Source organism: Lichenostomus cassidix, chromosome 1Aa (assembly GCF_008360975.1).
Source record: "Lichenostomus cassidix isolate B80296 chromosome 1Aa, HeHo_3.0, whole genome shotgun sequence".
NCBI classification, from domain to species: Eukaryota; Metazoa; Chordata; class Aves; order Passeriformes; family Meliphagidae; genus Lichenostomus; species Lichenostomus cassidix.
Window position 1 is genome coordinate 8,051,368 of NC_139480.1, and position 25,040 is coordinate 8,076,407.

General features: G+C 41.9%; 1 protein-coding gene and 1 pseudogene across 4 annotated transcripts in view; both read left to right on the top strand.

The window, feature by feature from the left end:
• SEMA3D (semaphorin 3D) overlaps window positions 1-25,040 on the top strand; it is a 135,580-nt gene that overhangs the window by 38,669 nt on the left and 71,871 nt on the right. For all 3 annotated transcript variants that reach the window (XM_085083312.1, XM_085083319.1, XM_085083305.1), the window contains exons 2-3: window positions 3,228-3,418; window positions 21,647-21,807. In XM_085083312.1, coding sequence (XP_084939438.1) covers window positions 3,304-3,418; window positions 21,647-21,807 — 276 coding nt within the window. In that variant the 5' untranslated portion in view covers window positions 3,228-3,303. The remainder of the gene's footprint in view (window positions 1-3,227; window positions 3,419-21,646; window positions 21,808-25,040) is intronic.
• On the top strand, window positions 14,226-16,342 carry LOC146443136 (uncharacterized; annotated as a pseudogene). The gene is made up of 2 exons (XR_014856655.1): window positions 14,226-15,404; window positions 15,718-16,342. The product of XR_014856655.1 is annotated as an uncharacterized LOC146443136 (transcript).

Here is a 25,040-nt window from a genome sequence, read left to right on the forward strand (position 1 = left end):
TCACGATGGCAGGGCACCAGCAGTTCAACTTTCTGTCTTTTGGCAGTTTAACCTACAGCCCATTCCGGATTTATGGGCCCCGCAGGGAGGTCCTAGCAGGATGGAGCCAGGCTGCTCAGCCCCTGCTCAGCCTTGCACCTCCCACCCCTACATGGGGCAAATAAAAGCTCCTTTATTCCACTGGAAATGCCCCTTTTTCAGCAAGGTGTATGCATTGCTTCCTTCCCCAGTCAGTCTTGCAAGTGATAATTAACACAGTGCAGTGCTATTTCCTAGTTGAAGCCAAGGTGGGAAAGCAGCTTTAGCCTCAGCATTTTTCTTTTCAGACACTTTTTCCTCATTTATTTTGGATCTGGTCATGGTGAGGAAGTTTTAGAACGTGTTGGTCCTTAGCTGAAGTATTGAAGAACTAAACAGACCAGTAATTTTTCCTTCTCTGGCCAAATTCTTCTTACTTTTGAGGGGAGGAAAGACTGGGGGAGTCAAATTTGCTTTGAGCTTTTATATTTTATTTCTGCTCATGGGTCTGTTTGTTTCTGAGCAGTGTGACTGTGGGTCTTTTCAGCACAGGACACTGATTGACATTGCATGTGTTACAGAGAGGAAGGACATTTCTGGAAGATTAATGGCTAGTTAGTTGGCCTGAAGTTCATTAACCTGAGCTAGATTGTTGGAGGGACTCTGTGTGGAAGCTGGAATTGTATTAGAGGATCATCATAAACTAAAAATATATGTGACAATCTGGCCAGATTACAATGAATCTAAAGACAGGACAGGGTTGGCTTGAGCTCACAGAGCAGCTGCCTCCAGTGTAAACTAACCGCCTTGTGAAAGCAAATGGTTTTTCACAGACATTATTCAAATAAAAGGGGAAAGAGAAAAAAAAAAAACAACTGGAGAAAAAGAAAGGTTCCCATTAGGAAAAAGAGCCTACATGAAAAAATGAGGTTGTGAGCTATGGCCAAAAGCCCAAGTTTGTTGCTGATTCTCAGTCAATTTAGCAAATGACAGTGCATTGATGCAACTGGTTTTTTTGCTAAATTTAGTCTTAACAGTATTTTGCCTCAAGAAAATGAGCCCCAAATCTTTTGGTGAGTTCCCTGCTGGCTGAGGCCCAGACCTTCAGGCCATGACTTTTCAACATACTTGCAGTGAGACTGGCTCCTTCTTAATTGCTTCTTTTTGAAATACGGTTTGTCACTATGATCCTGCGGAAGATGAACAGGGCTGGTGTCTCATCTTTATATAGTCTTCCCCTCCTCCCATCCCCTTCTTTTCCTTTTCCTTTTCTTCCCCAATAAATAAATTTCTTAAAGGCTATATAACCCTGGGATAGCCTAATCCACAGCAGCCCTTCATGGTCCACCCTCAAATAGATGTCTTGGCACAGAAGAAGTAAGGGTCTTCTCTTAGAATCTGATACCTAATAAAGGGAAGGGAAGGGAAGGGAAGGATGAAACAGGAGGCATTTCATGTTTGTTTTCTTTCCATGCTGTCTCATGAGCATGTACTCACACTCAGCCAAGAGTAGTGCATTCAGATACTGAATGTGAATGTTGAAGAGGGGACTGAGAAAAAGAATCTCAATGTCCTGCAGTAAGGACTATGCTTTGGGCATTTTACAAATTGTTTCCCTCTCTATTTCCCCATCGTACTCTTCTTGCACACTTCCTTGTCTTTTGCTATTGAGAGAAGGTCTGGAGGCTCAGAAAGCCAAAGTTTCATCTGAGAGACATTTCCTCTGTTGGAGGGAACTGAAGGGGTTCTGTTTCCATCCTTTCCTGCCATGAAGGATGAACTGCGTGCATATCAGGAGGTGCTGGATTGGTTCTGGGTGCTGCTGTAGCTCACAGAGGTGCTCTGACCCAGCACTGCAGGAGCTCAAGCACCAGAGCAGTGGAGAGGCTCAGGGGCCACAAGCTGTGCTGCATCTCTCCTGGGCTTGCAAGGAACCTCTACTTTGATGTCTGTGCAAGTGCTGGCTGATGTGGGCATGGGGATTGCTCTTTTAATCACGCAGTTCCAGTACCTTTCAGAAAAGAATTTTCATGGCAAGTCATGAGCCATTAATCTCTCGACTAACCATAACATTTCCTTACTCCTAGGTTTTACAGCATTACTCAAACACTGACATTTGTCATTTCACCAGCCATCTCCCTTGACCTCTGGCATCATGCACTTGCAGGGGGAAGGATCTGGTCTCAAATATTTTCATACTCTGATCTCTGTGATTTATTAACCATCAAGTTTTGCCTTCAGAGCTCAATATGCTATTTCAAATAATTTCATGTGCAAAAATGGAGTTATTGGGCAAAAGGGATCCTTGATAGCTAGGTACAAAGGACACCAGGATTGCTGTTGCTGTTTTCTTTTCAACTACTGTGGTAGCTGTGTGACCTTGAGGAAATAGGTTCACTGCAGCTATATAGTTCAATTTTTGCATAGGGAAAATAAGGACAGTGATAATTGGTTTCATTTGTAAAACACTTCAAGATTTATGGAATATGAATGACTCTTTAAAGTGAAAAGTGTTGCAAAGCTGGCTTAGTTGCACACTGTGCTAACAAAATCCCATATCACCCTATTGACCTCAGCCTGAAACACTCATAAAAGTTTATAGGACATCTTGGTGGATGAATTGAGGCAGTTATTCTGCTGGAAATATCATACTGAAAGCACTTTTAAATCCATCACCCGCACTGACTTTTTTCTCTATTAAAACTAAACACAACTGCTTGCTCTATCTAATTTTCTTAGTTTATTTATGAAAGTTTTTGATGGGTATGTACTCTGTTAACAACTTGTACCCCCATGGCATCTGAGACATTGCAGTTCATTCTAGTCATAGCATAAACATACAATAGCTGTTGTACTGAGATAAAAAGAGTTATAAAACATTAAGATATCCAATGGAGCAGTATGAACTAACAAGTTCCATGGTCACTTTTGAATGACAAATGTTCTTTTTATGGATACTGCATTAATTTAATTTGTGCTTAAACTTAAACTTTTCATTGGTGTTTGAAAAGTTTACATATTTTTCCAATGTCAGAATGTGTAAATTTAGTATTAAAGAAACAAAACCTTTTTACTTGTACTAGGCCAAAAAATACTTTTGTAGAAGAGAAATTAAATGAGCTGCTCTTTAAAGATGGGTCTGGCTTGCTTACAGAATTATTATTTATGCAGTAATGCCGATCTACAGATGTTTTCTTTTTTTCTTCCAGATAAAACTTGGATTGTTTGAAAAGTGGGGAGGTATTTCACCATAGTGCAAAAGAAGATACAGAAGAGGAGAGCAGAATGAGAGCTTTGCAAGTGCCACATGCCTGCAGCCTGCTGTCCTTAGTGATGCTGTTTCTTCCAGTCACTGGAATGTCAAAACAAAATATCCCAAGACTGAAGCTTTCCTATAAAGGTAAACTTTTCAGCAGTTTTTCTGATTCTGCCATTTTTGTTTTGATGTGATGTTGCCAACAGTTCATTTGTATTATTAACCAGGAAAGCAAAACACCATCCCAGAAATATGTAGTAGAAGCCTTAAGGAAGGATGAATTCTGCTTAGGGACAGTATTAAATTCTGTTGGGTTGGGGTTTTTGGGGTTTTTTTTTTTTGGTTTTTTTTGGTTTTTGTTTTGGTTTTTTTATGTAGGGGTACACATTTCTGAAATATAACTGTCTTTTTAAACTATCATTTCTGTTTGCTCCAGGAGAATGTTAATAGACTATACATAAATTACAGGGTAGTGGTACTTGAAACACTCTGAGGCCCATTGGAGACATTCTCATGTGGCTGGTGGGGATGATGTGAGACATGGAGGACATTAACACCTTCCTAGAGCATCATAGAAAGTTGAGAGAGCTGCCTCAAGTGTTTCAAGGGGACTGACTTTTATTTTTGTAGTAATTATTTTTCTATCACTTAGCTGCTGTGTTAAAATCTTTAGATGGGGTTTTCTTTCTCTTTGCTTCTTTGGATCACAAAAGAGTGTTTTTCTGTGGAATTTCTTAGTCTTGTGTTTAGTACCTGTTGAAAGTGGTGCTGTCTGGGGGGTTTAAACACAGACATAATTTAATGGACAATTTTTTGTAGAAGGTAGATCTCTTGTTGCTTTGAATGTACAGTAGACCTCCAGAAGCACAGAGATATGTCACTGATACTGTCTTCTTTAGCTAAAACAAATGCACTCCAGTTAGTTATGTTTCAGCTGTGTCAGCACCCTGCCCTTATGGGAGCTATTTCTGCTCTGTTTTTCAAAGTTAATGTCTTCCTATGCATTTCAGAATTACACTCAGGATGGTGTGATGGGACAGGCTGTAAAGCCTTCATCGGGGCTTATGATATGTTTATCGTGAGTTTAACACCCAGAGGAATTTATTGAATAAGCAGAATGACATGCTATTTATTTATAAGCTTCTCTTTTGCTTGATTTGCATGCCACTGTGCATGCTGCTCCTCTGTGTATAGATGTGTTTGGATGTGTTTGTGTGAGAAAGACAGAGGAAGCAAGATCAAGGGATCTCGACAACGTTTTTATAAATTCAGGAAACAGTTGCACTTACTGAAGCCAATGAATACAGAAACTGAAAGACCTGACATGAGTTATGAAAGTTAGCAGTAAAACCCTCCTAACATACAGCCAGCCTTCTCACAGCTAGGCCTTTTGAGATAATTTCCAAAAGCAGCATATACCATATGGTGATGGCATTTATTGTGGATTTGACACTCACGATTAGTGAATTCCTCTCAACTTCAAAAGCAGATAGCCTTTGGCAAAATCCTGATGGATGTATTTGGCAGGTAAAGAGAAGGAGAAAGAAAAATTGTTGGGGTCAACAAAGGGAAAAAAGAAATGGCTGAAATCTTAGTTTAAAATAGTGGCAGAGACCTGCTGGGAGTGGTTGGGAAAATGCCTGAGCTCGTTTTAAAAGACAATGAGCAGATGATTGATATTTAGGCCCTGACCCAAACTTTTATTAGCAACTTTATAAACCTTTCAGTTTGGCTTGGGAGATACCGTTTCCTGTCCAAACTTATCCACCTATATCCCTGTAGGGGGGGGAAATCAACAACAGAGACAGATGCAAAATAGCACATAAATCTTAATTTGAAGAGCTGTGATGGAACTAAAAAGCCAGAAGAAAGAAAATTACCAGAATTTATTGTGCCTTGTCTTACTTTTTTTGGGGGGGTGGAAGGTGTGTATTTTTCCACATGGAACGATAAAAAATTTACTGCTGTTTTTTCACACTTACATATGGTAAACTATTCCAGTATGGCTTATCATAATTAAACCATATTTTTGCTGTTGATAACAAGATGCCAGAGGTATTGAATATTTAATATAGTTGTCAGAATTAAGTCTACCTTCCTCCCCCTTATCTTTCAGACAAAACAATTCCAAGGTTTCTGAAAGTAAGATGTAGGAAAAATGAACTGTCTTGCCAGTTCTCATAAAATTGTTAGTCATGTCACTGACAAGTTCTGGCATCTCTGTTTTTTGGAAATAAGACTTGAACTATCATGAGGAGGAGAATACAGGCTTCTTTTCCTTCTTTATGGAAAGCAGATGAAAACTGGCCACAGGAGGCAGTTCCAAAAACATGGTCACACATGTGTCTTTGAAGGGAAGGTTTTATCTCCTTTCAGGTGCAGTGTGTTTATGGCATAGCTCCATCTTCCCAGAATAGCTGAGCATTTGCTGGGGCAGGAGAGCTGGAAGTAAGCAGGACTTTGCTCTGCAGTTACTGAATCTTCTAGCTGCATCAGTCAGTGGTGGATAGAGGAAGAGGGTGGGGTAGTTAAAGATGTGTGTATAACTGCAGGAGTGCTTCAATAAACCACAGCATGCCACAGCTCCTTTGCATTCAGACAGCAATTAAAATTTTAGACCTTCTCTGAATGGCAGTTATAGGTTTTCATCTCTGGATTTTCATCCTGAGGAGTGGGAATCTTTGCTGGAAAGGTTAAGATATTCCACTGAGTGATGTAGGTGTCAACATAATGTTATGTGATGGATTTCCTTTATTGTTTGCCTCAGTCTAAAATGTGTTCTAAAAAAATCATGCATGTATAAAACTGAAACTACTTACAATTCAATTAAAATATGTTGTAATACAGAATCAAAGTCATATGTTCTCCATCTGCGTTAATATAATACACTGTGATCTTTAATCACATATCTCATCCTTTATTGCCACATTTTCCCTGATCCATTAGATGAAAATTCTCTTCTTCACTTAGACTTAGCTTTTAGATACTGCTTCATGTCGTTGCTATCCCAGAAATTGTCACTGCTCTTGTTATGTTTTTAGGGTGCTCTCACTGTATAGGCCTCACTTAATCTATGTATCTTAGATACTTTTAGAAGATTGAGGTGCTTTTATTATTATGTTCTAGCTTTAATATTAGGAGAAGGTAACAAACTGTCTTGTAATAGAAGATTACCATCTTTAGAAAACAGGAGATGATTTTTGATCAATATTCCACATTTTAATACTCTTTGTCTAGCACTGTTTTCAGTCTAAGAGCAACAATGTGTATTTATCACTCATTTTCATGCGGCTGGTGGTAACCTGTGACCTTCATCCAAACTGCAGAACTCCTCAAGCACAAAACTGACATTCAGCTTCCCTAAGCAGCACATCCTCGTTGTCTGCTGCCTCATTTAACATCCTCATTCCAACTTCTAGAGCAGATGCAGAAGGTTTTCATATACCAGTCTCATTCATTAATGTCATTTTCAGGACAGCATCAGTTTTGTTACTAAAGAATGGAAGGGTCTGTGCCCTAATTCATATATATTTAATTCATACAGTGTAGACAATCTTGTTTCTGTCTGTCTTTTGAGTAATAATCTTTTTTAATTCATTGAGAGATACTTGCATACATATTTTGTGTATGTATTTCTAGGTTCTACTTTACAGGGAAAAACAGAGAATAGCCAGACCAGAAGGTTGATTGCCTTCTAAGGCAAAGAAAAAAACCCCACATTTTTCCATTTGTGGCTATCCTAAAATTTCCCTGCAGATTCCTAATTGCAAGTTTAGCCCTACTGATTTGGTTTACCTTGCTGTTTTTCACTGACATCTTAGGAAATGTAGTCTGCGTTCTCAGTGAATGCATTTATATTACACAAGTGTGCACTCTGGTTTCTTGGCTGGGGGGGATGTCCCAGCCCAGATTTGGACATTGTCACCAGTGACATCCACAAACATATATCATTCCTGTGAGGGAATGTGGCAATGCCCCAGAGCAAGCCATTCTTGCTGTGAACAGCAGTGACTTGGTCAGAGGACCAGGATCCTGCATCGTGACACAGTACATCGGAAAAAGCACGACTGAAGGCAACCTTTGGCTTTTAAAACAGCATTTTCTTAGCACTGTTAAAAACAACTATGGTTGTAATTTAAATCTAATAAACAAGAGCATTATTCTCAGCTGATCTGTTTTTCTCCACATTGAATGAATTAAGATGCAGTCTCACTCCCACTGAAGTCATGGCAAGAGTTTTGCCACTGAAGTAATTTGAAGCAAGATCAAATTCACACTCCTCACTTTTTTCATCTTATGTAAGTAAACTAAAGACAGGCAGTTCTTTCTTCTCTGCTGAAGGATGACAGCGCTAAATCATCAGCTCCACATGGAAATTAGCCACGTTTAAGGATTGTTTAGTTTTATGCAGTGTTTCGCATACAGGATTTTCTTCCCCCTAAGAGTGATCTATTCTTAAAGTGAAAAAGCAAACAGGGAACATTTTGATGCCAGGAATTCTTCTGAAAACTTGACTGGATGAGTACATTTCCTTAATGGTCAAAAAATTGATCATTTGAACATGCTATTTTATGATGACAAGCATTCTGTTCTCTATATAGCTTTTGCTTTAAACTTGTTCCATTTTATAACTGATGAGATGCTTACGTGTTGCATCAGAGCAGTTAGTTTGTTCAGTTTCAGAACAGCTGGGTTATTTCCATGTCATGCATCATTTAATTATACATATAAAACATAGTTAAAATTGTACAGCTCCCTGAGTCTCACTTAAACTGTCTGTGACACTGTGGTAATCCCAGCACCCTGATGGGGTGTTGCTCAACTATGACTGGTTGGAATGTGGTAAGCTGGTGATGTATAGGAGAGCCTAGAAATGGGCTTGCGTTTTGCAGCTGTGCCTGCTCTACTGGAAGAGGAAATAAACCAGAAAAAACCTGCTCTTGTGGCAAGTTCAGCAGCTGTAAATCTGAATGCTTATGAAAATAAAGGAAAATGTGCTGAGCGAGGAAGTGGTGCTTTTCCCTTGTTTGTTGTTTAATTAATTTTTGATTATTTGTTATTTCTTAGAAAAATCTCTCTCAGATTCCTTTGCAGAAAAACACGAAGTGTTTATGTGAGTAAAGATCCTAGTATTGGATGATTGTCTAGTTATGCAAAAGACTTTGCCTGTTTTGTCTCAAAAATGCTTTCTGGAGGCAGTGATTGTCGAGACTTCAAATGTACCCTAGCTTGAAGATGGATAGGCACTACTGTCCATGTGAGTTAAGACTCTTGTATATGCTGTAGACCAAGTTTAAATGTGAAGGCATGTATTACATCTTAGTAATGGGAAAACCAGCAAATTTCTTGCAGGCATTTTTTTTCTTTTTTAAGCTAGTGAACTTAAAGGTCAGTTCCAACTATATGTTGCATTTTCTGTCATATAATTATCATATATATAATGTCCTGGAGAGCAGCCTCCAGTCAGTGACATCAACAGTTTACATAGCAATTGAACTAAGAATAACCTTGGAGAACTGACCCATATCAACCTCTTAACAGTATAAACTGTAGCTCACAACAGTTTTTGTTTTTTCATGATCACAGAAGGGCCTCAACTGGATTAAAAATTGTGTTCAAAAAATACAAAACCTTTTTGCTGAATGTTCACTTTATTAAATCTCAGAAGACGGGAGGGAACAAAACTGAAAGAGTAATACTTAGCAAAGAATTTTTGCTCCCTTGTAAAAAGGAGGATGGGACAACATAAAAAACAGCTTCCCTAGAAGAATGTGGGGAAGATACATGATAAGTGGCATCACCTTGGAAGAGGGTTCAAAACTTTCTTTGATTGCTTTTACTAATGACATCTGTTAAGCAAATCCAATTCAGAGCAGTTTCAAAAATCCCAACCTTCTTCTCTTTCTGTGCACTAAATGGAGGGCATGATCTGCCTGACGTCAGTGTCTGGCAGTGGACATCTGTGGTCACTATGCAGGTAATCGAGTCACATCCTGTTTCCTTTTCCTCTGTCCCCATTTCTGTGGTTTCATTTATAGATTAGTTCCTCAAAGAAAGAAAGTCTGAGGCACATAGGGGACATTTCTTCTGTACTCACAGTCCTTTGGAGATAAATACAGAAAGAGATAGCAGAAAGAGACAGAATTTCCTTTATCAAACCAGCACATTATCAGATAAGTAAGAGAGACTGGCTGACTCCGTTTAAGAGAGACGATTTTGAAGATGGCAGGAGTAACCGGAGGTACATTTTTTGCAACAAATTTGACAAAACAGATATTCTACGTTCTGAACAACATCTTGGCTACCCAGAGTTTTGCACTGTCTTGAACCATAGAGTTTGACAGCAGAGAGGTTATTGAAGACACCAAAATTTTGTAATTAACTAATTCGGAAACTTTAGGATGGTGTTGCATCTTTGTGTGCATCATTGAAGCAGCCTGGATTTCATTCAGAAAGATTTCTAATTAAATCTCTAACAAAATATTAGCATATATGACCTGTGCCTGTGACAGCACAAGGGCTGTGTCAAAATGGGGGCAGCTGTAAAAGGCCCCAGCGAGTGCCACTGCGCCAGTAGAGCCTGGGCTCACGGGGTGGGGAGACAGGACTGCAGGAGGGCTGGGCAGAAGCACTGGTGCCCAGGGTGTGTGTTCTGCCCCTGCATGCAGAGCCCAGCCTGGGGCAGGAGCGCCTTGCTCAGGGCGCGGTGCTTGCTGGGGCAGTGCTGCAGACCTTGCCTCCTGCCAGCTGCCGGGGACCTTGTCCTTCCTGCCACCACATCTCTGTGGCTCCTTCAAATGTGCAGGGCGGGAACAATGAAGATGGAAAAGAAAGAGAAGGTGGAAATGTGGCTGCCACTGAAAAAGAAGGCACTGCTTGTGGCAAGGAAGAAGGCGGTAGTGATAGATGTGAAGACAAAGAAGACATCCCTAATGTTGGGAATAAGCGAGGGAGCCTTTTAGTGGATAGGATACAGGCACCTGTTGAGGGCCTGGAGAGAGGCTGCTCAGTGACAGCTGAGCTGATGGAGAGCTTCACACGTGTCTTTGCTGACAGCGTGAGCAATAGTTTCTACCCAGTGCCTCAAGGAGCCATCGGGGTGGGCAGTGCCTTTGAGGGTTGGAGTCCCTGTGAGGGGGATGTGGTGTACCACATGCTGGTCCCACTGAATCCCCTACTGGGACACACCTTCAGACTAGAGCACAACAGTGCAGGACACATGGCAGCAAGGACCTTCTGTGTCCATGTGGAGCTGGTGTGCATGTGCAAGAGGGAGCAGCTGGGCAAGAAGCTGTTGTGCTTCTTGCACCACTCAGAGGAGGAGCTGAGGCAACAGCAGAAGCCCAGACTCCTAGAGACCCTGTGCACCGGCACCTACTTAGATGTGGAGAAAACTTCCCACTGGTTCTATGAGCTGGTGAGATCCTCATGGCTGCAGTTGCCTGAGTATTACTCATGGCACTTAGTGTTTCAGCTCTGAATTCAGTCCTGCCAATTCCGGCTGAGCAAAGGCAAGAAGAACCATACAGTGGAGATGCTCTTTGGAGTGCGCCAAGGGGACTCTGACATCTTTGTGGTCAGCCAGCCCCCAGAGGCCCAGATAGGTGGCTCCAGCATCTTTGTGAGCAGTAGCCAGCCTGCCAAGGCCGACTGCATCCCAAGCACAGTGTGGCTGGAGTCATTTGCTGTGGCAGAGGTGAAATTCTTCCAGCACATGCCAGGGAGGTGCCATGTGAGAGCTTGCACCTGAAATGCCTGCAGGTCTTCACCTGCATACTGAAGGGCACAGGATTTTCCAGCACTCCCTGGAAGACTGTGGTCATGCACGTGCTGATCACACTACTGCTGTCCAGGTGGTGCAGGAAGGAATTTGCACAGAGGCTGTGGGACATCATGGTGTACCTGCGCTGCTGCCTGCAGGTGAAATGCCTGGAGCACTTTGTTCTAGGCAACGAGAGACTTCCTGGGGAGATCAGCATGCCCTTGGCAATGGAAACGGTTGAGCAACTCAACCTCTTTGAGCACCTGGCCCGAGATCCGGCCGCCCACGCTCAGGCCATGAGAGCCTACGGTCAGCTGCAGCTTCGCCTCTGGACGCTGCTGTCCAGCCACTGAGAGGAATTCCCTGCACAGAGCTGTGCTTGGAGAGCTCACAGCCGATGGCAGTCACGTGAACACTGCGTGGTTGTTGATTTGTCATTGGCAATCCTGAAGCTGCTTTCCTGCTCCTGTGGAAGGAAGATGCTGAGGCACATGGATTCATTGTGCAGACACCCATCTCTGAGTTGCCTTGCCCTTCACCTTCCAGTGATGTCAGTGCGGTTGTGATGTTGCCTGAGCATATGAGGCAGAAACTGGCTCCACCTGCACATCGTCAGATGAAAATTGTGAAGTCTATAGAGGTTGCTTGGTGCACCTTGAAGACCAGAAAATGAGGCTTTTAGGGAACTAATGCAGCTGTACTTTTAATGTTTTTTTAAGTATATAGTCCTTGTTAGTATGTGAAAGTATAACTGATAGTTTTATTTCACTTTACCATAGTAGAATAGGTAGCCCAAATTGTCATAATGGGAATTGGGTATATTATCATTGCTTCAAGAGACCCTTTAGTATTGTCAGTTTAAAACAATATTGCAAAATTTCCCCTAGTTTAGGAAATTGAGCTTCCCTGCTGTAGTTGCTTCTCTGCTTTTCAGTAATATCTAGATACCTGTGTTTGAAAAAACAATAATGGAGAGAAGTTTCTCATATTGTCTGAAAAGTGTCTGTCTTTATATTTAAGCCACCATTTCATAGGGAATGTCGTGCAGTGGCAGTATCTCATAAAATGACTAAGTGACTCAAATGGTGATTGTGTTCAGCAGTCAGGGCTATTAATTTTGTCTTGTGAACTCACCCAGAAGTCATGATGGTTGAAGCAGCTAAAATATTAATTAATCCTCCCACTGTCATTATAAACGTTCCTCCTCCTCATTCACACATGGGAAAGAAAGGTGCTGTGGCCCACATCAGACAGGGAAGGCCCATGTGGGGACAGGAACAAGCAGCTCCATGTGGGGAGAGCGATTCTGTGAGTTGACTTCAGCTCCTTCAAATAATGCAGTCCAAGAGGATTTTGTTGGTATTTCCAGCGGAATCTGTCCTGGGGTGACATTATGAAGCTACTTTATTCCTTGGCCGCCTGCTTAATGCCCACAGCAGCTGTGCCTCTAAAGATGGCCCCGGGCGGTTGGGCGAGCCGGAGCCGGGTCCGTTCAACGGCCGGCGGACTCTGGGGACGGGGCCAGAGCCGATGCCCGTTCAACCGAACCAGCACGAGCAAGTCGGCTATAAAAGCGGCTCGGTGCAATGGACGGGGTTGATGTCTCTCGGAAGGCTGACTGAGAGACGGCGGGAAGAGACGGCTCTGTGAGAGACTCGGAGGGAGACGGCTCTCAGCCGGGATTTCGTGAGGGGACAGCTCTCCGCCGGGTTTCGGAGGGAGGGCACTGGCGAAGCGGCAGTGCTTTTTCCACTGCGTTTCCTGTTAGCTTAGAAAAAGGGTTTTTTTTCTTTTCCTCCCCCTGGCCTCCCTACGTTCCTTCCCTTCTCTGCAGCTCGGGGAGCCTGCGGGGTTGCCCCGCGGCTGATGAGAACTCTGAGGGAAGCCACGCCCGTGAGTGAAGGGGGCAGTCACCGGAATCCAGAGCTTCGCCGGCTGTGTCGTCGGCTCCTGCGGGCGCTCTTTTCCCTTTTTTTCCCCCTTCTCTTTGTTTTTCCCAGTTTCATTTTGTGTTAATAAATAGTTTTTTTCCTGTGTTAATAAATAGTTCAGGTTTTTTTCCCACTTTCACTTGCTGTGGTTAATTTGTTTTATTGGAGGAGGGAAGAGGAGGCGCTCATCCCAGAGTGCTTCCTCCTGAAACGTTGTCTCTAAAACCGAGGCAAATCCTACCATGGGTCTCTTGCTTTTTCTGTGTTTCACTGGCTGATAGATTGAGAGGGACAAGAGGGTGAGGAATGGTTGACCAGGGCATGAATCAAATTACTTTTTTTCTGTGGTTGGTCCTAGGCATCTCAGCCTGAAGTTCTAAGGAGAGAGTGATTTGCAGAGTTCGTTTAAAGCTGCCCTTTTCCCAGGGTCAGCAAGTTCATAGGCTCTTTACCACTGTGGGTCTGTTAATTCGGGCTTTCAGAAAAGCTTTAGCTATAGGTGAGTTTATAAAGCACCTCCCTCTGAATAGGGCAGAGGTTTTCTCTTGTCTGCTTGACGCCCAGGTGACTGGAGGTCAGAAAAAATTTTCTCTCCCATTCTGCATCTTAGTTATTTATGTTCTCAAAAGCAAGTCCTGTAATAAGACTGGAAGCTTGTCATCAGAAAAGATTTAAAAGGAGCAGGGTGACATGGGTTGTTGAAACACAGTAGCCCATGAAAGTCAAGATCTGTGAGGCAGGACAGTGCTGGTGTAAGAGAAGGGTAGGCCTTATGACTGGATCACATTACAACTTTCTGTGCATTATCCAAGAAGCATGGATTTCTTTATTCCTCACTAAATCTGTAACTAAACATTAGCGTAAATGACATGCTGACCCCAAAGTAATAAATACAAATGTTGATAGTAAAAAATTTCCACCTTGAATAATAAACGCCTGCACCTGTATACCGAGAACATCCATGGGCCATGTCACCCAAACTTTTATTTGACAAGGGTTGTGTGGGGGGCAATTCTGCCTGCTTTGTAAAGGGAAGCTCTGGGTTTCCCAGTTTCCCCTGATGGGTCTGCACTGTGTGTCTCTTGGGGCTTTGGGTGCTCAGGGCCATGATGAGATCCCTGAGCCAGGGTGGGGATGGCAGACAGGGCTGGCCTGTGATGTGCTCTGGGGTCTGTGACAGCGTAGGGGTTGTGTCACAATGAGGACAGCTATGAAAGGCCACAGCGAGTGCCACTGCCCCAGTAGAGCCTGGGCAAGCGGTAAGTGCACACAGGGTGGGGAGACAGGGCTGTAGGAGGGCTGGGCAGAAGCGCTGGTGCCCAGGGTGTGTGTTCTGCCCCTGCATGCAGAGCCCAGCCTGGGGCTGGAGCGCCTTGCTCAGGGCGCGGTGCTTGCTGGGGCAGCGCTGCAGGCCTTGCCTCCTGCCAGCTGCCGGGGACCTTGTCCTTCCTGTCACCACATCCCTGTGGCTCCTGCCCCTCACGGGCTGCCTCCATTCCAGCCCCACTGAACCCCTTCTGTGTGTCCTCCTGCAGACCATGGCTGTCTTGGCACTACTTTTTGTGCTCGTGCAAAGCCTGATTCAGTACCCCCAGCCAGCTGGGGATGGGCTGGACGAGGCCACGCACCAGCGAATGGAACAGCGTCAGGAGCTGCTGGAGCGTGAGATGGCTCGGCTGCTGCAGGAGCTGGAGCAGGGGCAGCAGGATGAGGGCTGGGGAGCCCTGCTCTTTGGTGCCCTGCAGCCGTGGCCATTTTGGGCTCTTGCCGGAGTCCTGCTCCTCTTGGGCCTGTGGTTTAGCCACAGGAGAAAGAGCTGTGAAGTTAACGCCAGCGGCAAGGACCAGATGTCCTGCATAACCTTGGGAGGGGAGGAGGGAAAACAAGGGGAAGATGACAGTGTTGATTTACTGGAAGATGGAGGAAGCGATGACATGACTGTGGAGGCAGAAGTAAACAGCACTGGAAATGACAGACGGCAGTCCTGTGGCTGCAATTGAAGGAGATGAAGATGATGCCAATGACGACGATGATGAGAAGGTGAAGGAAGACCATGATATCAAAACCAAAGATGGCCACAATGCAAAGGAAGATGAAGGAAGGAGTGATGGGAATGTGCCAGGAGACAACAGAGCTCGAGGACCTGGCAATATTGCTGGAAAAACAGAAGGCCATGATGAAGAAAATGAAGGCGAAAACACAGACGTGAAGGTGGAGCAAGACCATGATGCCTGAAACAATGAAGGAAATTGTTCCACGAAGAACCAATTATGCAAAGATGAAGGCAGGCAACAGTGATGATTTAAATGAGGGTCAAGACAATGTAAATGGAAGGGAAAACAATGTGGATGTGAATGTGTAGGAAAGCAGTGATGCCAGTCAAAATAGAAGCAGGGATTGGACTGGGCAGGAAGACAGCAGTGATGGTGGAAATGCAGTAGAACACTGTGGTTTTGCTGCAACTGAGGAAGAAAAAAATGGCAGTGGAAACGAAGAAGACAATGATGGAAACATAGAGAAGAAACACACTGCTGAGAATGTGAAAGGCCAGAAGAATGAAGATGGAAAAGAAAGAGAAGGTGGAATTGTGGGTGCCACTGAAAATGAAGGCACTGCTTGTGGCAAGGAAGAAGGCGGTAGTGGTAGAAGTGAAGATAAACAAGACATCCCTAATGTTGGGAATAAGCGAGGGAGCCTTTTAGTGGATAGGATACAGGGTCCGGTTGAGGAGCTGGAGAGAGGCTGCTCAGTGACAGCTGAGCTGATGGAGAGCTTCACGTGTGTCTTTGCTGACAGCGTGAGCAATAGTTTCTACCCAGTGCCTCAAGGAGCCATCGGGGTGGGCAGTGCCTTTGAGGGTTGGAGTCCCAGGGAGCGGGATGTGGTGTACCATGTGCTGGTCCCGCTGAATCCCCCACAGGGACACACCTTCAAACTACAGCACAACAGTGCAGAGCACATGGCAGCAAGGACCTTCTGTGTCCATGTGGAGCTGGTGTGCATGTGCAAGAGGGAGCAGCTGGGTGAGCAGCTGTTGTGCTTCCTGCACCACTCAGAGGAGGAGCTGAGGCAGCAGCAGAAGCCCAGACTCCTGGAGACCCTGTGCACCAGCTCCTACCTAGATGTGGAGAAAACTTCCCACTGGTTCTATGAGCTGGTGAGATCCTCATGGCTGCAGTTGCCTGAATATTACTCATGGCACTTAGTGTTTCAGGCAAGCAGCCAATCCTGCCAATTCCGGCTGAGCAAAGGCAAGAAGAACCATACAGTGGAGATGCTCTTTGGAGTGCGCCAAGGGGACTCTGACATCTTTGTGGTCAGCCAGCCCCCAGAGGCCCAGATAGGCGGCTCCAGCATCTTTGTAAACAGTAGCCAGCCTGCCAATGCAGTTGTGATGTTGCCTAAGTGTATGAGGCAGAAACTGGCTTCACCTGCATATCCTCACAGTTTTGTGAAGCTGAAAGTGGTTGCTTGGTGCACCTTGAAGACCATCCTAGCCTGTTAGGGAATTTTTGTAATTTTTCAGTGAGATGTACTTTTAATGTTTTTTAAAGGATGTAGTTCTTTGTATATGATAGTTCAACAGATAGTTTTATTTCACTTTACCATGGAAGAATCGGTAGTCCTAGTTTTCATAATGGAAATAGGGTTCATTATCATTTCTTCATGAGCCACTTTCTTATTGGCATTGTATAGTCTGCAAAGCTACCCTTAGTTTAGGGAATTGAGCTACCCCACTCTAGTCACTTGTTTGCCTTTCAGTCCTATCTAGATATCTAAGTTTGAAAAAAATAATAAAAGGAGAGAAGTTTCTCAAATTGCCTGAATCGTGTCATTCTTTCTATTTGATCCTCTGTATCTTAGAGAATGTCCTGCTTATACCCCGACCTGAAATAACTACTTTTTGCAAAAAGAGATGTTGGATATGTTAAGTATTCTGACTCTTGAACATTCCCCTAGAAATGCTTGAAGCTCAAAGTAAAATGCCTTGAAATGCCGAAAATGCTGCAGCAGAGTACTCCTGGATTTTGTAGGAATCTGTGGAAAAGTTCTCTTTACACAGTTAGTTTTATAGTCTATTATAGCCTCCTATGGAACAATTCTGTCTTAAAAGATTAACAGAGAAGTCCTGAAATGGGACACATGGTTTAGTACCTAGCTTTTTTTTTGGGATTCTCATAACCAAGGTTTTGACAGAAAATTGTGACAACAGAAAGTCATGTTTTCTCTATTTCCGGTTATATATAACCTTTCAGAAAGGCCCTGCTGTTCCATGAATATTACATTTTCCTCCAGGCCTAATACTATTTTATAGCAATGAGAGCAACTTCGCATGTGCAGCTTTGTCCATGGTGAGATGCAGCTAAACAAAATACAGTTTACTTCTTTCAGTAAACAGTAGTCTGGATTGGTAGTTCTGGAAGTATTTATTCTCTTTGCCTTCGTACCAATATAGCTGGTGTCAACTGGTCAATTTTAAGATCAGAATACCTTAGGAATTGGAAAAATTGCTGCAGTCATGCTATAAATACTTTATCCCAAAACCTTGGTTGAGAATTTCTACAATTCTTCATATGTATTCTCCAACATGAGAAAGGACTTGCTTCTACCTCAAGGAAAGTGATGTGACCTTTGTTCTTTGCTGTATATGAAAATTATACAGCCTTTAAATTCAGACTCCTTCAAAGGTGTCATTAGATGTGACTGTTTTGAAAGAGGTTGAGATGTTCCCTTTCTGCTAATTTAGGTGTGGCTTGTCCTTAAAAAAGTCTCTAACTGGTCACAAAGGGAATTCGAAGTCTCAACCAAGTAGTTCCACATTTCGCATTATTGCACCATGCTGGGATTGAAAAATGGTAGGATGGTCACCACACATGTAACGTGATGCTAAGAAGTCTAAATATGCTTTATAAATGCAATCACATATTATCAGAACAGAATGACATTTTTACTTTGGAAGGCTTTTTGCTGTGGCTCTGCTGCTGGAGATTTTTTAAGTAAGAAATGATCATGCTGTTGTGAGCCAAGTCCAGTGTGGTACTATGCTAAATGAGTAAAACTGAGTCACTATTCCAGCTTCTGCCACTCAGCAGTGAAATATTAACCCAGAAAGGGAGTTAGCTGGATACTTATTTAATTACAAGGCTGGAAAAAAGTATTTAATTTTGAGAAAAACAGCAAATAGAGACCATAAACTGAGTGCTGAACATGTACTCATGAAAGACCATCCCTGTAACTAACTTTGTTACTGTGCCTTGTAAGAATGCTGGTTCTCTGTTAGCCATGCTACAGAGACCCAGTGATTCAAATCCATAGCTTGCTCTAAGCTTGAAAATCATTGGGAAATGTGCTTTTCACAGTAAATTTTTCCAGTGTAATATCCTTACAATATTAAGGATATTACACTGGAAAAATATGTCTTATTGTGACAATATGTCTTATTGTGACATATTGTATATTTGTGACATATTGTCTTATTGTGACATATTTACTATCACATATAAGACATGAAAATATGTCTTATATGTGATAGTAAATATGTCTTGCTGTGAAGGGAAATTTCAACACATAAGATTGGGTTGTGTTGTTTTATGGAGTGAGAGAAATGATTAATTTGGCTGCAATTTAATCGACCCTCTGTTAATGTTTACTTGTAAAGTTTTATTGGGTCGTGTTACAGTAATAATCTTATCAGTGGCCACGCTCAAGATCTTATTTCCAAGCTGTTTTCAATAATAAATAACTGACCAAACGTAATTCTTCACCACTTTGCAGCTTGTGTTGTCATTTGCGTCAGTAAGAGTGTGCAGTGTTGTCATTTCAATCTGGAATATTCTTCAGATGTTTTCCTTATGGTGCACTGAAATAAATGATTGTACAAGGCATCAGGCAGGGCTCATTCCCATGTGGGCATTTCAGTCATGAGGCAGCGTTTTCCCTCACTGTTGTAGCTGTTGTAGGTGGGTTTTTTTTTTACTGCGAAATTCTAGAACTGTTAAACAACAGATGACAAGTGTCCCTTTGAGATGGTCTCTTCAGAGATCACTCCGTTCAAATAAGAAGGAAATGGGAAGTAGAGAGCAGTTTCAGTCATGATCTTTTATGTATGTGTAGAATCAAATCCACATATTTTTCCAAGTGACACTCTGCAAAGGCCCATGCTTTGCATGGCTCTAAGCAGTGAAAGTGCTTTAGAGCATTTGCACAAACATATCATTTACCCTTCCTCAGATCAAATGCCTGTGGCTGCAGATGGGAAGGAATTTTGCCCCATATTCTGTGTCTTAATTACTTGTGTCCTGCAGGTGAGGACTGAGGTTTTCACAGTACCATTTTAACCATAAGCTGTTCCTAAGTGATTTCGCTGGCAATTAATAAACAGATCTTTTAAAGTGTTACTAGTTTAGAAAACATACCCTGACATCTTTGTCTTCACAAAAGGTATATGAGTAAGGAGAGTGTTGGTGTATAGCAGTGTAGTGCTCAGCATTGGATATAATTCTTCAATGTGAAGCGGGGTTTTTTTTCCAAAGTACTGCCAAATACATCTCATCTAGGGCAATAGGAGCTGCAATGCATGACAATTTGTTTTCAGATTGTACTGTAACAATTCCCTCCCCTGAGTGAGACAAAAGTACACGAACTTAAGTAGAAGTGACTGAGACAAAAAATAATTGCCATAATTATATACCAGGTAGTCAGATTAATAATGATAAAATATTTTTCCTCCTGCAGTGCAGTTTATTAGCCTGCATCAGAACTTAATTTTTGCTTGCCTGTCACATGGTTTGTGAGAGACCTTGGAGAAAAATGTTTGGGTGGGGTTTTATTCCTTTTATTTTATTTAGGACTTTTTCTGCAAAACACTGGCCCTAGTTTCCATGATGATCAGGGTGTGCAAATAATTTGTGCAGTACCTCTGGCTTTTCTAGCAGAAATGCTACATTGTCCATCCAGTGCCAGGAAGGTGGAAATATCCTTAATTTTATGTTCAGTTAAAGACAGGATTTGCCTTTCTGTCTGAAGATTTCCGAATAGTTTAGCTTGGAGAGTTTACTTGTGGAAGAACTGATTCACATGTTTATTTTCACTTCCCCAAAGGAATGACTACCCAAAAAGACTTAACTCTCCTTGTGCTCTTTTCTATATGTTGTTTGTGTCCTCATCCAAAATTATGTCCACAGAGTATTCATTAGGCAAAATGTTACAGAATTTTTATTTTACAGCCTTTTAGCTTTTTTACAGCAGAATAGATTCTTTCATTAGTTTCATAGAGCATCATGTTTTTTCTTAATTACCTTTTAAAAGAGATTTGAAGCCACTAGTAATTCACAGTAAAACTTTACTGTCAAATTTTTGATTTTAGCAGGGATCTTAGAGGTGTTGCTACCTCATGTTCCCCTTAATACACCATCCTCATTGAATTGAAATAAATTTTTTTTGAAGATGCCTTGCTTGGCTGGAGGAGGAGGCCCTTGTAAACCATGTCAAGTTCAACAAGGCCAAGTGCTAGACACCTGGGTTAGGGTAATCCTTGATATCAACACAGACTGAATAATGAACAAATTGTGTGATGAATAGGCTGAGTGCAGCTCTGCAGACAAGGACTTGGAGATACTCCCCTAGGCTGTACTACAAGAAGTGTGTCCAGCAGATAGACGGAGGGGATTCTGCCTGTGCAGTTTGCTCTGGTGAGAGCCCAGCTGCAATCCTACATTCAGTTTGGGGGCACCTAGTTCTAGAAGGACAAACACAGACCTCTTTGAATGAGTGTAGAGAAAGGCCATGAAAATGATCAGAGGACTTCAGCTGAACCTTCCCTATGAAGACAGGCTGAGGGTTGGGATTGTTCAGCCTGGAGAAGAGAAGGCTCTGAGGAGACCTGATTGCAATTTTTCAATATATAGAGGGGGCCTGTAAAAAAGATGAGGAGGGACTTTTTACCAAAGCTTTTAGTGACAAGACAAGGGGCAATAGTTTTAAACTGAGAGTAGGTAGAAACTGGGTATAAGAAAGACATTTTTTATGATGAGAGTGGGAGAAACTGGCATGGGTTGCCCAGAGAGGTTGCGGATGCTCCATCCCTGGAAGTGTTCAAGGCCATGTTAGGTGGGGCTTTGAGCAAGCTGATCTAGTGAAAGATGTTCCTCCTCACAGTGAGGGAGTTGAACTGGATGATCTTCAAATGTCACTACCCACTGTTTTCTGCTCCTAATTATTCTTGGCTGGCATTGACCTTCTTTGCTGCTTTATATCTGGAGCACCAGATATGGTGAGGTATTGATCCTTGATCATGTGTACCCATGAGTATGATGATATAAACATAATTTGTTCTCTTAGAATGAAGGAAAGATATAGCACACATTTAGAAAAGATCTGTCTTTCTTGGTTTCTAATTTATGTTGAATTTCTGATTCCTTTATAGCATACAGATAATTTTTAAAGAAAATTTTATACAGAAAAATATTGTGAAAGTAAATACTACCTGATTTGGAAGTAAAAAAAACCTCAGAGAAACCCAAAGTTAGCAGGAAGTGTATTATGACTCTGGAAAGACATGCTCCAAGACTGCACTTATCTCACTGGTGTATTACACGCTGGTTGCATATATTTATAAAAGACACTGATGAGTCATATATAAACATTTTGATTATAAAGATTTTCTTCATTTTCCCACAGACTTGCTGCTTTCAAACAGCTGCATCCCATTCCTGGGCTCAACAGAGGGGCTTGATTTTCGAACCCTGCTGCTAGATGAGGAGAGGGGCCGGCTGCTAGCTGGGGCTAAAGACCACATCTTCCTGCTCAACTTGGTTGATGTAAACAAAAATGTAAAAAAGGTCAGTGTCTTTTCCACAGAATTTATCACCTCAGTTGAATTTTGTTAAATTCTTTTTTTTCGTTTGTTTTGTTTTGTGTTTTTTATTTATTTATTTCTTCACTGGGTAACTACACATTTGTTGTGTAAAGCAATTTACCAAGATTTTATAATCTCACCTCCCATAGTTATAGAGATTATCTTTAATCAATTGAATTTCTCATGCTATATAATCTCCTATGTGACTGATGACCTGCAAGAGATCAGCTATGTGGAAAAGCCCTGCAGTGCATGAGAATAGCATCAAAATATCAGCAAACAGGAAAAATGCAGCTCAGAGTGTTCATTTCTCAGCTCCTCTGGTCATGGTTACCCTCCTCATTTAAAAGCATTTGAAAGGAAATAACTGAAGACAGCTCTTTCATTGCTTGCTGGCATCACTGGGGTTACTTTACTGTAATATTGAACCAGAGGAGAGGCAATTCGGATGGTTTAAATTATAGTAAAAAGTAAGTGGCAATTTTAACATTACTGTTAATATCTAGAATTACTAGTGATAGGAAAAGCTTCCACTGGGATCTGCTGTAGTTCCTTTCCTGTACTCAGTGACAATGTGTTAACTCGAGATAATAAGATGACAATTTAGACTTCAATATTTCTAGCAGACATAGTGAACTGGAGCTTTTGTAAGCACAGTTGACTGCTGTGAGTGAAAACCAGATGCTTGCACAGGAACACATGAAAACTGGTTTCCTGCTTCTTCCAGATATGAAGAAAATTTGAATTCTCAGCTGTGTTTGGTATTTTCTTTAGGCACCAGAGGGGGGTTTTAAATTACTGTGTTCTGCTGCCAGCTCTGAAGAGGTAACTGACCCTGAATTAATGCAATTGCAGGCAGGGGCTGAACAGGTGGAACAAGAGACTATTTTGCCCTCATGTTTAAGAGCAACATTTGCTGTCATTGTATAGAAGAGATACAATACCAGGCTGAATATCTTGTTCCTTATCTTGACTTCAGCAATGCTGCACATGCCAGTTTCTGTAAAACTCAGATTCTGAGTATTTCAGGAAATTTCTTCCTTGGGATGCTTTATCAAACACTTACCTTGCTTCTGTCATCTCAGTAGTTGACTCAAAATCCACCACCCCCTCAGGATATTGCATTAATAACAGCATTACTAATTATAATTGCAAATTTTCAGACTAAAAATTGACTTTTGGTGTAGGCTTTCTGTAGAAAATAAATTTTGTTTGTGTGAAAAGCCAAATTCTGTTTCTGTGGGATGCTGCTTGCCTCCTGAGAGATGCTGAGTGCTGTCACCCCCCATTATGTTCAGTGGGGCTTTATGAGCCCAGACCTTGCTGGAGGTGGCAGCACCCTGCGTGAGACACCCCTCTGTCCAAGCTGGTGACATTTTCCCTTTGGCCAAACCACCACTGATCATTATGGACCTTGTGTTTTCCAAGAAGAGGAGAACACAGATGGAGCCAGGAGAGCTAATGGGAAATCAGACAGTGCCATTTGGTATAGATGTTGTGGAGAAAAGACTCACTTTGTATTGCAAGGAAAATTTGCATTTCCTAAGCTGAATAGAGAATGTATGCTTACATATCTATAGTAACCTGAAAGGAGGGAATAAAATTCCTAACCACTTGCATGCCTAGAATAAATATGTGTGCAGTTTCAAATACTTCTACTTCCTAGTTTAACCATTCAGATAATATTTAACTTTCTAGAAAAAAAAGATGAAAAATATTTAAATGGGTAAAACTGTCTGAGAAGCCCTGCAAAGCATCTTGGTGTGCTAATTTCTAAGATCACCATAGGCATTCAACAATTTCATAAACTTATCTTCTTGCATAATTGTCCAGGTAACACATGCCAATGCCACACGAGCATTTCTCTTTAATTCCACTGTGCTTGACTGGTAGAATCTTGTTAGTAGAGGGAAGGGATGTGATAGAGGAAGTTGCGTGAGGAACTGTGTATAAATCTCAGTCACTGAGGAGGATGCTAAAGGATCCTCTACAGTAGCAGTGAAGTGTCAGAGAGTAGCATTTGCCGGTGCTGTGTTTAGACTGACCGTGGTTTGGGTTGGCGCTGGGCCAGGCGGCTCGCTTCCAGGCTTTCCCAGTGTGAGGAAACCACACATGTTGGGACTACAAGGGTCTGAAGTGTGTCCTTTGTACTCCTCGGGAGTAACAGTCGTCTGGAATAAATAATCTGCTTTCACACAGCCACTAAAATGGGTAGAAATTGATTAGAATATTAAGTTTCTGCTTATAAATGATGTGTTTATTAAAGACTTTGAGGAAGGAGTGTTAAAAGCAAGCTGAGGGGGTGAGAGAGGTGTAACAACTTTGAGACTAGAAGTTTGTGCATAATTTAGGGTTTCCTTTCTTTAAAACAGAGCTGAACATGAACTTAAGCATGCTCTATGCTGAGTAGATTCATCTTCTTTTAATAAAGCTCTCAATTTCAGATATTTATTTTCTTAGGAGCTACTGATACCTCCAAAAGCCAAGTCAGGATCCCCAACAATTTATTCTCATCGGCTGATATAATTACTTGGCAAGATTAACATAGAGTCTAATGCTCTATATTAAGACATTTCTGGAATAGTATTCCAAGAGGCATCCAAAGCATTGTATCCTGCTCCCTTCTCTAATGTATACATACATATAATTTAATAACTTCCTTTTTAAAACCTATTTATTTACCTAAATTAGTTAATTTGACTTACATATATTAAGTTATGGCTTTATTTCCTTGTGTATTTTTCCTGATGAAATAAATCAATGGTTCTGCTGGAGTACCAATTTCTTAAATCATTGTAGTTTTTATTCAATTTATCGTGTAATAGGTTGAAAACTTCCTTAGCTGGCAGCTTGAAAAAAATCTGTCTGGTTTCCAGTGCTTTCAAACCTCATTATAAAACAACGGTAAGTACCACAGTCTAATAAGCAAGTCCTCCAGAAGGACAGACAAATGCAGAAAGTTAAAGTGATTATAGTCCATAAATATATGAAGTTTAGCAATGGATAATCATCTTTCTCTAGCATGGATATATTTTCTCTGAAGTTTTCCTGTACAGAAGCCTTTAGCTCCTATTGCAGGAATGGCATTATCAAGTGCCATTGTCTTTTTTGAAAGATCCTGACATACCTGGCAAATTCTGCAAGCTATATGTAAACAGGAAGATTTGTGATTTCTTCCTATGACTAAAATGAAGGTGTTCAGCAAAAGAAAGCAGA